This window comes from Merops nubicus, unplaced genomic scaffold (genome assembly GCF_000691845.1).
Source record: "Merops nubicus isolate BGI_N331 unplaced genomic scaffold, ASM69184v1 scaffold21096, whole genome shotgun sequence".
Lineage (NCBI taxonomy): Eukaryota > Metazoa > Chordata > Aves > Coraciiformes > Meropidae > Merops > Merops nubicus.
Window position 1 is genome coordinate 12,549 of NW_008617699.1, and position 11,841 is coordinate 24,389.

General features: G+C 39.9%; 1 protein-coding gene across 1 annotated transcript in view; it reads right to left on the bottom strand.

Annotated features, from left to right (window-relative positions):
- Nucleotides 1-11,841, bottom strand: part of FBN1 (fibrillin 1) — a 140,476-nt gene that overhangs the window by 6,389 nt on the left and 122,246 nt on the right. The window contains exons 50-61 of the mRNA XM_008943229.1: nt 10,588-10,653; nt 9,740-9,856; nt 9,272-9,391; nt 7,510-7,632; nt 6,951-7,082; nt 6,254-6,379; nt 5,496-5,702; nt 4,763-4,888; nt 4,423-4,545; nt 3,352-3,468; nt 2,431-2,559; nt 1,490-1,609 (exon numbers count right to left, since the gene is read on the bottom strand). Of these exons, the coding sequence (XP_008941477.1) occupies nt 1,490-1,609; nt 2,431-2,559; nt 3,352-3,468; nt 4,423-4,545; nt 4,763-4,888; nt 5,496-5,702; nt 6,254-6,379; nt 6,951-7,082; nt 7,510-7,632; nt 9,272-9,391; nt 9,740-9,856; nt 10,588-10,653 (1,506 nt within the window). The remainder of the gene's footprint in view (nt 1-1,489; nt 1,610-2,430; nt 2,560-3,351; nt 3,469-4,422; nt 4,546-4,762; nt 4,889-5,495; nt 5,703-6,253; nt 6,380-6,950; nt 7,083-7,509; nt 7,633-9,271; nt 9,392-9,739; nt 9,857-10,587; nt 10,654-11,841) is intronic.

Below are 11,841 nucleotides of genomic sequence, written 5' to 3' on the forward strand. Positions count from 1 at the left end.
GACAGAGGAAGCCAAGTCCTCCCAGCGGTTCCAGGTGTCTGCCTGAACTGCCCCATGTCCAAGAAGGCTGTAGTGCTAGCTGAGTCTTTCCCCAGTTGTAGTTCTCAGAGTGATTTTCCCTGGTGTAGTTTCTGGTGATCAGAATTTGTGGTACCAAGGCCGGAGTCTCTTTTGGTGGGGGAAATGCCAGTGCTTGTACATTTGGAAACTCATATTCCCTGTGTAAAATCTAAATAGTAGCCAATGGGCTCAAAAGCTGGAGTAACAGTGTACAAGTGGTTTGGAAATAAACTTAGTTAAAAGCTATCACCCAAGAAGTCTTGGAAACAGCCAAGATGTTTTGCAAAATTGAGCTGCACTTTTTCAGACTCCACAATGTCCTCCAGCAGCCAGACATGGCAGTGCTGTTTTGTTGTTCGTTTTTTTTTCTTCCTGCAGATTAAATTCTAATTTAACCCTACACTCTGCTAGCTTAATTAATATTCAAAACCACCCTATGCTTGTGCTCCCTCCTTGTTCTCTTGTGTGTTACAGGCATACAGTGCTGATGCACAAGCAAGCAAATGTCACAGCAAGGACTGCATAAAATGTCAGGAGGTTTGGCAAACATAATTAAAAGCAGAGACCTCCCTAGCGCACCACAGTGATAACAAGCAAAAGCATTTTTATGTTTCTGAAAGCAAAGCAAGCCAAAGAAAGACTTACGAAGCACTTTGTTCTCAGAGAGGTCACCAAACACATCTCTGGGTACCCACACAAGACTAGCTGGCATGAAGCCCATTAAATGTGACTAAAACCATACACAGCTGTCACCAGAGAAAAAATTATTCCTATTGCTTTTGAGTGAATGTGCCACATGCTACAGTGCTGAAACATTGTCCTGTAAGCACTTGCTATAAACTGCATCCCAAAGCTGCAAGGAAGCATCTTTAGAGAGACAGCAGCAGCTTTGCTCAAATATGACAGATGCTAGTTCTGTACAGAGAAGAGGTTTAAACACAGCAGCCTTCCTGTAGGTGTCATACAAATGATAGAAGTACATATCAAGTAGGATTTTAATAGTGTTTTAGATGCCTTGGGCCAGAAGTTTGAGTTTGCAATTTAACAGTCCAAGCTGGTGGATCTGAGTCTGCCAGGTTCAAGTCAGCATCAGTTCTCAGACAGGACTGGTCTCTGAGCAGAGGCTGTTCTTTGGCCGAGTACAACTTCCTATGTTCAGTCCACAAAATACATAAATAACACAAGTTCCCTCAAAGTCTATACAACTTCTAGCACCCTCAAGGATAATTTTGTGCTGAAACACTTGTTGAACCAGAACATAGGCTACTGGGAGCTTCATATTCACTCTGCCTTTCACAGAAGCTCTGCTGAACTTACTAAATTACAATCAGGAAAAAAACATACGGCAAACTGCACCATTGCCCTTCACTTCCTGCTGCTAACAAAGGCAACATGCATTTTAATGTATGAATTTTAGAAAGTGACTTGCCAACACACTGGTTCCACTGATAATGCTGGAGATATCCTTGCGGGCAGCTACACCTGTACCCTCCAATTATATTTTGGCAGCCATGCTGACACCGGTGGTTTCCATCACATTCATCAACATCTAAAAAGGTAAAATAAACTGAGTTTGAGAAAGAAGCTCAAATTATGCTGTATTTGAAAGTATGTGACAAATAATCTTACATATTCATATATCATATATATATGTATAGAAGTGCATTTCAGAAGCTTCCACAAACCTGAGCAGTACTGTGAGACCACACTGGGCCTTTTAGGATTGGATTTCTGGCTCCACAGCAAGTCATATAGGGCTGAAACCCACCGAAAACTCAAATTCAGCACAATTTTCAGAGTTTTTGCATTCTGCTATGGAGCAGGCAGCAGAAAGGCATTTGTGTTTGGGATACCCACAGCATAGCAGACAGTCCCCTGCTTTTACCAAAGCATCCAACACAGGAATCCCAGGATACCTCTTTTCAAAGCAAACCAAACTCTGTCCCAGGAGAAGGCTCTATAGGCTCTAGGGACTCAGAGGAATAAAGCCTGCAGCCCTTGAACTCTCTCTTTAGCAGGTCACCTTGGAGACAGCAAGACTTCCTGTTCTTGGTGAACCCTTCAAATCCATGCAGGATTCAACAGAAGTTCATTGAACTTACAATGCTTAAACTAAAACATTCCAGGCTAATTGTAGTCTCCTCAGAAAATGTCTGTCCGGCTCTTTAACATTCTGCAATGTATCTATTTATCCAGGCCCACAGAGACAAATTCTGCCTTGCTACTAGATTTCCATACCCCACTCCCCTTCAATCTACACAAGCTTACTCTGTAAGTTTTGGTGCTTACTCCATAGGTCCCTCCTTGGACGAGAGTATGGCTGAGAGAAGATGAAAGCAAGCAAGAGAGGGCACTGTGGGTTGTACCTACCTTCACAGCTAAGCCCAGTTTGATCGAGTGAGAAGCCACGTTGACACTCACAAACAAAACTTCCTGGCGTATTCTGGCAAATGCCCTTCGGTCCACATAAATTGATTTCAGTAGCACACTCATTATTATCTGAAGGAAACCAAAGTCTGAGTGTTACTTTTTACTCCTTGTTGTGAAGATGATAATTTTGCAATGCTAACAATGAACTGTGTGTGACAAGAAGAAAAGAAGCATCAGCAATGTAGCTACCTTACTGCCGTGTCCACATTTTACTTTGCACTGCAGAAGGCGACCTTATGTTACCTTCTTTTTAACTGGAAAACACTAAGAGCAGCTATGGGAAGATGAACGCTCCTCCTCTTCACAAAGAATATCGAGCTTAATGTCCTAGTCTTCAAACACCCCCAAATTCACAACAATACCACAGGATTATCAGACTGCTACAAGCAGGATCCAACCTGCAGAGCCAAGAGAGTGTTTTGCACAAAGCAGTTTTGTTCAACATTTCCATAGACATAATGGGTATATGCATAAAGGACAACTGCAGAAACCTGTGTTTCATGCTTATTGTTCCAAGAAGCCTTGACATGTTCTCTACTGTGGGTTCTGCAACGAACTACAAGAATAGAAATATAACTGTTTCTCTCAATGGGTAACAAAGGGTAAGGCAAGAATTACAAATTGGTGGTTTTGCTGACTGATGCTTGCACATGCAAAATTCAGAGATGTAGATAATGAAAATAAGGGAAGATAGGAGGGAGGATCTCTCTACATCTCCTGCTCTGGTGAGAGTGGGATCAGGATTGGGTCTGTTTCCATTTGGTTTCTCAAGAAGCCAATTTCACCTCCTTGCTACTTTGTTTCTGGAATAAGAGTCAGTAATAAATCCGAAATCTGTGTCTACATTCCTACATCACTTACCAATACAGGCTGTGTGGTGCTGAGTGAATCCAGGAGGACATTTACAAGTGAAACCTCCAATAGTGTTGACACAAAGGAACTGGCAGTTGTGCTGCTTTGTTGCACATTCATCAAGATCTAAAAAAAACCCAAGAAAACATCTTTTTTTTTTTTTTTATGTTCTCTGTGGAGGATCTCACAGTTCAGCTGGACTTAGAAGGATGTAATTGCAAATAAATGACATATCAAATAAAGCCTTTTGAATCTATTTCTCACTTTCCATATAGACTTCCAGTTCCTCTCACATGAAGACCCCACTGTAATGAATTGGGCCTTGGAGCTACACTAGTGTCCATGTTAACGCTGGACTACAGACACCACTCTCAACTGTCTGAAAGATGCTAGTAGATAATAAATGTTTGCTCTTACTGCAATCAGTAAATGGGAAGTCACCATCTTCATGAGAACCAGTGGCAGATTGCAAAATGGCATTGCACTGAAGCGTGCTATTGCTCCAAAAGAAATATTTAAAAGCTAACGACAAAGTACACTGTCATCTCCCATGCCAAGTTTAGAACTGTTGCTCTAACTTGGGTAGTTTCAGTCAGATCTTTGCTACCAAGATGCATAAATTAATGAAATGATAATGAACATTTCAACATTTCTCCTGTACTACTGTTCCTTGTTCAGAATGCTGCAGAGGTGTGAGGTTAAAACTGTTGATGCTGGACAATGCACTGCAAACCATGCTCATCTCTGCATCCATTAAGATACACTTATTAATGAAAAATTCAACTTAAACCAACATGCTTACTAAAATAAGACCAATCATATATACCATTGGTCATGAAGTCTTTTAAGATCAGTTGACATCAGTCTGCAAAAACTCCTGTGCACCTGCACACTGTTTCTTTGATAATCTGGATGAACAATGGAAATATCAGCTCCATCCTGTGCAGGCCACTTCCACTGTCTTTAGTGGAAATGCTCACATGAATCAAGGACACAGATTTACATAATTTAAATGCCTTTGGAATGGTATTTATTTGTGAAAGACAGTTTCCTGCAGTAAATTCTTTTCTTGATTTTTACCTTTGCAGCTTCTCCCATCTTCTTGCAAGAGGTACCCTTTCGGACATGAACACTGGAAGCTCCCCTCTGTGTTTTTGCAGATGAAATTGCAAGGTTTTGGGGACTCATTACATTCATTCAGGTCTAGAAGAAGCAAAATCAGGTATCTCAGTGCTGCTAAGCAAGATTTGTGATAAAGTTTTTCAAAATGCTCAAGAGATTTCAGAAGAAATCAAAATCCCCAAAGCATTCTAACAGATCGCATTTTCTTTCTCCATTTTTCAAAATCTTTTTATTTCCTCCTTCAAGTTGTCTCTTAGCAATACAACTTTATATACATACACCATAATGAAAAACCTACCTATGCAAAGAGTGCCAGTTATATCTGTAGTATAGCCCAGGTTGCAAAGACAACGGTAAGATCCCCTCTCATTGATGCACTCCCCGTTTCGGCAGACATCGTGAATAACCTTGCACTCATCAATATCTGCAATTAAATGAAGGTTAGTCCACAATGGAACAAGTACTGATTCTATACAGCTTCAGCAGGTTCTTGTCATCTGACATGAAAAAAAAAACCACACCTACATAAAATTTAAAAATTACATAAAATCATGAAATAGTGCACAGATTAAGGAGAAATATTAAGTAGGAAAATACAGCACAGAGCATTAACCTAACTTTCAAATGCAATGAACAAACCTGATGTGGAAGTGAACAACTAGAGCTGATCATGTATTAGCCTCCATGAACCAAACATCACTTTTCTTTTAGGTAGACAAATAGCTCTTAATCTGTACTTAAAACACACTCAAAGAGTAGAGTGCAAATTCCCATTTGAGTGCATGTCAATCAACAAGCAGGCAAAATAAATATCTGCCAAGTAGGGATGGATGCCTCATCATCCAGGGCCTTTGGATATGCACCCCCCTCCCAAAGGGCTGTACTCTCTCAACATGAAAACTCTCGGAAAATTTCAATTGATATCCAAAGTACTTAGGACCTCACAGCGTACAAATATGCAAAAAGAGAATGTATAATTTATCACTTGATTTGGCATTGTGTACAAGAGCCTTTAATAGAAGAGTCTGTACCTGCTCCATTAGACATGTATCCTCGGCCATGAGGGCAAAGCTTCTTGAAGGCCACGGTGCCTGGGAAGGGGCAGACCTCACAGTTTTGCCCCCAGCCTCGGCCACCATCACAGCAGCATTCAGACTTGGTGACAGCGTTCCTATTGCTTGATCCAATTTGACACATACTTTGTAAGACTTCAGTGAAGCAGTAGCCCTCCCTGTTGTCTGGAAGACAAATTATGCATCACAGAGAATCCTAATGGTGACAACCCCCAGAGGGTCATGAGCTACTAGGAATTTAGTCAGAAATGTAAAAGAAAGGGCATACTTCACCCTGGGAATGGGAACCAAGAGTGGAAGACTACTAGCAGTAAGAAAGACAACACAATGTCGAAGGGAAACAAAGAACACAAGAAATGTAGCAAAAGGTGGAAGACAAGTTATGTTATGCTTACAAAAATACATATTTCTCTTTGAAGCCAGTGAAAAAGGACTGGCTGAAAATCAGGACCAAAGAAAAAGCAGAGCAATTCCCAGCTGAGTGAAACCACCAGTCAGCTTTCACAGCAAGTCAACCCAACAGGGGCGACTGAAGCAGGCATACGGTTAGCCTGGGAAGAAGGAACTTGCAGGAGTCCACTACTTGCAAAGGCCCTTTCCTGATGGCAATGTAAAGTCAAGAGCGTGTTTATCCACTATACATTTCTAAGTTTAATTTCAACTCCAATTTCTGCTATCAAAGTGATAGTTCATTAGGGTGTTAACATGCAGCTCACCAAGGCATTCGTTCTGGGCATCACTGACGGTGAATCCCTCGTTGCATTCACATCTGTAACTTCCAACTGTGTTCACACAACGGCCGTTCTCACAGAGCCCAGGTTTGGTCTGACATTCATTCTCATCTGTGTTTTTTAAATGATATGACAAAAATCAAGTCCATTTCTAGATTAATGCAGGTTGGAGACGTTTGTATGGAATTTTTAAGCTGTGCATTCTGCCTGCTTGAACTTGCTTTTTTTTTTGGTGGTTTGTTTTGTTTGTTTGTTTTTAAATAAGTCTTCAATTTTCAGAGACAGATGAACAGCTAGCTCACAATATTATGTATTTTGTTACGACATTTTCTCTTCATTATATTCCTCACTGGTCTTTCAAATTTTTTCATAGTTACAGCTGCACTTCTGAATGCCAACCAAAATTCAAAAAACTTCACATCTACTCTCATTCACGCTAACAGAGATAAACAAGCTTACGGCCAGCAATGGGCCTGATTCTCCACTTTCTTGACTCAGAATGTTCAGCAGCAGCAGTACAAACTGATTGTAAAGACATCCACATCCAGATTTCTTACTTGCTGCCCACATGGGCACACCTGAACAGCAAGGCAATGTGCGTATAGCACCAGTAGATCCAAAATTTTGAGCTCTGCTGAGGAACTGTGTGCTTCAAGAGCTTCAACACTTCAGTGTCACTTACCTATACAGCCTTCCCCATCTGGTCTGCGCTGATAACCTGGTCCACAGATACACATATAGGTGCCAATTAGGTTTTTGCACTCCATCTGTTTTGAGTCACAGTCATGAATTCCTTCTTCACACTCATTCTGATCTAAAACACAAGGATTAGACGTCATTATATAGACAGGACAATCCTGGAAGTTCACAACAGCAAATTCTGACTTTGGAACTTGAGTCGTAATCAAACTTTATAGGTACTTTTATTGTGCTAAACTAACCATAAGGTATACTAGCCTAAAGGAAATTGATTTCTCTCAAATGCCCATTTTCAGGGCAAGACAAAACGAAATCATCTGATATGACCTCACATTATGCATATGTGTAAGTTTACAGGCAGGACAGGCCTAACAACATCAACTGTATAATGCAAACCATAGAATTTAATCCCAAATTCTTTCTGACTCAGTTACTTCCTGGGATTAAAACTCTGGCCCAATAGTGAAGTGAGTCAGAGCCCTACCCCTGGAGCAACTTGAAATCATTATCTCTTAATTGTGAGAGTCTGGTAGGAGATTTACCTCTGCACATCCTCCGGTCCTCTCGCAGAACATACCCCGCGGGGCACTTGCATTCGTAGGATCCAAAAGTGTTCACGCAGCGGAAAGCACAGAGCAGAGGGTTCTGAATGCACTCGTTGACATCTGGGTTGGGAGCGACAAAGACCAGAGGGAAGTGAAACGTGCCTTTGTAAAACTTGGCAGACTTGAGCACACAGGTTTTAGGTATGGGCAATCCCACGGATCCCAGCTTACTGAGGGCTAGATTTCAAAAGCTGGAGACCCACGGTCCTCCTCATCATGGGTTAGTGTATCGAAGCAGGCATCAGACAGCCACGGGTGTTTGCGCAGCTACCTGAAGTTTCAATATCTTCAACGGCAAGCAGCCAATGGAAATAACTTCCAGACTCATGCTGCCAAAATACTGTCTCAGTTAAAACTGTATCTCTTCCACATCTAGGCTCAGTTTTTATGAACTAGTTATTTTCAAATTTTAGATGGACTAATTCAGCTTCTACGTAAACTGAATTCCATAAAACAATGTCCATACCAGAAACATTATTTTGAAGTCATTTACATATGCTTTGGGCTACTTGAGTAATTACTGCTCTATAATGATGTTTATACACTCCCTTAACAACTCCTCTGCAATTCGAGCTTTCACCTAAATTCCACAGGGAAGTGAATGAAGCTCTATTAGTACGTAAAACTAATACAGGCTGATACAAGAATAGAAGCGTTCTTTTGTATGGGCTTGCAAACAGATTGTGGCAGATAATCTAAGAACAACTGTGTCAGGTCAGAAGAAAGTGTCAGAATGTCCTAGGACGTGCTCCTCTCTCTGGCTCCAACAGGAGGAGTACTAAACAAACTCACACCATGTACCCAGGGATCTGTCCCCTGACACAGCCTCTCAGTTTCAGGACTTTGACAGCCAAAAGCACAACTAAACTAACAAGCTTTATTTCCACTGATGGAACTCCACACAAATCTGTACAATCTCCTTATGAGTCAATTTATACTTGTGGCCTCACTAACATTCTGAAGCAAAGACCTTGATAACTTAAGTGTTATGCATATAAAAATGTTTGCTTTGGTTTGTTTAGCATGTTCATCCTATTTTTGGTGCCTTTACTGCTTGTGGCTTCATAAATTTTAATCTCATATCTCTTCAACCACATTTTCCACACTGAAAAAAATCTAGTCCTATTAATTTTCTGCATGTCCCTTCTATAACTCTGATCTTCCTTATTCCTCCCTTCTTTGGGCATTTTAAAATTTTTATTTTTGAAATGAGAGACCACATAATGAAAAACATCCAGCTTAGAGGTACTATGCTAATTGTCTAGTATTGCATTTTTATCTTCTGGTCTGTTCCCTGTTTCTTCCCCAGCAAACCCCAGCAGGATATTATCTATTTTCATCCACAGTGACTCTCTTCACTCAAGAGTCATCTAGGAGGTAAGCAAAAAATATACACACAACAGGCAGCATCTCTGGGGACTGTTCTGGATAGACTGTACCCAAACACGCTCCTCTCCAGGCAGTCCCTTAGCAGACACTACCTGAAAACCTGTTCACCCAACCTCCCGTTAGAAAAAGGTATAACACTTCAAGGTGGACAGAGGAAGGAAGAACTTATTTTTCTGTTTCACATACAGATGCATTGTTCCAAATGTCCATATTTTTCTTTTTAAGCTGAATTACTCTCCTCAGTTGTTTCTGAAATCAGGAAACTGAGCACACAACTACAATGACAGTCCTTAATACACGGGAGTCTCACCTTCACAGGTCATCATTGGTCCAGGTTCAAATCCCTCAATGCAGGTGCATTCAAAACCTCCCACCACATTCCTGCAAGTTCCATTTCCACATGGGTTTCCAACAGCACATTCATCAGTATCTACAAGCAGTTAAATCAAGGCAAGAAACACATGGTTATAGTCAACCGAAAAGGTATAAAATCTACATTACTGATATACAGAAAAAAAAAAAAAACCACAAATACATAATCCAAGAATGCACTTAAGTTACTGAATTACAGTCATGGACTCCTAGCACAATTTGGCTTTCCTGGAGGTTATCTGGGTCAGTCACTCAACCAGAGCAGAATCTAATTGGAGCAGGTTTTATGCACCAGCAGGGACAGAGATGCCACAATTTTAGAATAATTTAACCCTTCTATGCCTTAATGCCATGCTTAGCAATCCAGGAGAATCTTTAAAGTGGAAGGTGAAACAGCTATACTTACCCACACACTGAGCACCTTGTAGGATGTAACCATATGGACATTCACAGCGGAAAGACCCATCTGTGTTGATACACTGCCCAAATTTACAGTTATCTGGATCAAGGCACTCATCCACATCTTAACCAGAAAGACAAACAACACAGTAAGTGCAATTGACTTCATGTGCTTTTAGACTTTTCTCAAAGAACAAGAGTTGTTCTGGTGAGAAATATTCTTACAATCACAAAAAAATGCAAATACTTTAATTTTGACATATTATGATGAGGGCACAGTTGCAGGCCAGCTTTCAGAATGCAGAACAGAAATTGATTCTAAATGTCAGATAAAAAAAACCTCTCCTACTGGGGCTATAGCAGAGAAGTAGATATGAAAAGCAGTAGTCATCCAGCGCTCCTTAAACGAAAGCTTTTGCCAATAAGGCTGAAGTGCTGTTTGTCTTGGGAGAGAACAGAATGTACTGATGGGATATGGGAAACTGTGGTTTGCAGTTCTGGAGGATTAAAAACGTTTACTGTAAACAGGCTACATATATTGTATAAGAAAGGACATTTACTTTATATGATCCATTCTCTAGATCCTACATAAGTTTCTTAGCAAGTCTGCTCAGCATAAATTAAAAACCCAAAGAGTAGTCTAAAAGAAGCTTCATTTCTGAATATGTAAGATATTCAAGCTTAAATTTAAAATGAGGAAGAGTAATTAAACCAAAAAATAAATAGAAGTTTCCACAGTTCATGGCTTTTGGGAATAGTTGCAAAGGTGTGGCTCTCAATCAAAAGGGAGAATGGCTTATGGGTAGGAAATGGTGCACGGATGCAACAATGGCACTGTGCAGTGCATGCACTTACCTAGTCTTGCATCGCCAGGTCCAACAAGGATGCCAATTCCAAATGGACAAATCTGTCTGAATGCCTCTGTAAAAAACAAAAAAAAACAACAACAAAAAAAAAACCAACAACAAAACAAACAAACAAACAAAAAAAAACAAACAAAAAAAAAAAAAAAAAAAAAAAAAAAAAAAAAAAAAAAAAAAAAAAACAAACCAAAAACATGTTACATTTTATCTTGGTGATCAGAATTACTCATGAGCTACAGGAGTAACCTGTGATACCAATTTATCCTGCCCATGCTTGGGTCCAGAAATATAGTATGCACATATATAAACTTACAATTTAATCTTACATTCACATAAAAACTGTATGCTTGCTTTACATTTCTTCTGATCTCCTCTATGGATATATGCAAAATCCTGTGAATAATTAGCATTATTTAACTTCCTTTAAGGATCAAACTAAAGCATATTTTCCATTTAAAAAGTATCAATACCGGTGACTGCGTTCTTTTCTCTAGTAAATAAAAGATTTTCCTACATCTTCTGAAGAAGACAATTTAATCTGTACTCACCAGTTAGTAGCTCCTTAAAGCATGCCAATCTCTAGTTCTAAAGTAATAACTTAATTATAGGTATGCTGAGAGTAAATTTCTGGGTTCAGCTCAAAGTCAAGTCACCATACAGTTTCCAATCTACAAGGTTTTCTCTGTGTTTTTTGAAGATTTAAAGATGATGTAAGTCTTTTGAGAACAAGTCATTGACTATTTTTTTGTTGCAGAAAGCATGTACATCTTTACTTGAGCAAATCACCTGGTATATTCTTGGCATTAGAATAAATAAATTCCACATTTCCATCTTGGTGGACCAAAATGCACTAAAGATGCATATAATCATCACAAAGGCCCTACGGTTTCAGAAACTCCTCTAGTTTGGGGTCTCTTGCACACACAAAATATTACAAGTCTTGCAACGGAAACTGACCTTCCAACTTTCCTCTCTTAAATGTACCTTGAGCAAAGAGATGTACACAGGATTTAAATTCAAAATATTTCAAGATGTTACTAAGCATATTCTCTACTAACCATGCTCAGAACATCACAGAACCCTTGACAAGACTTCACTTTTTCTTTTGCAAATTCAGTAGGCTGCAAAGATGTTTATGGAGCAGCAGTACAGTAACGTCATAGATGTAACACAGAGATTCAACAAGGCCAAGTGTCAGTCCTTCACTTGGGTCACAACAACTCTATGCAACACTACAGGGTAGGGA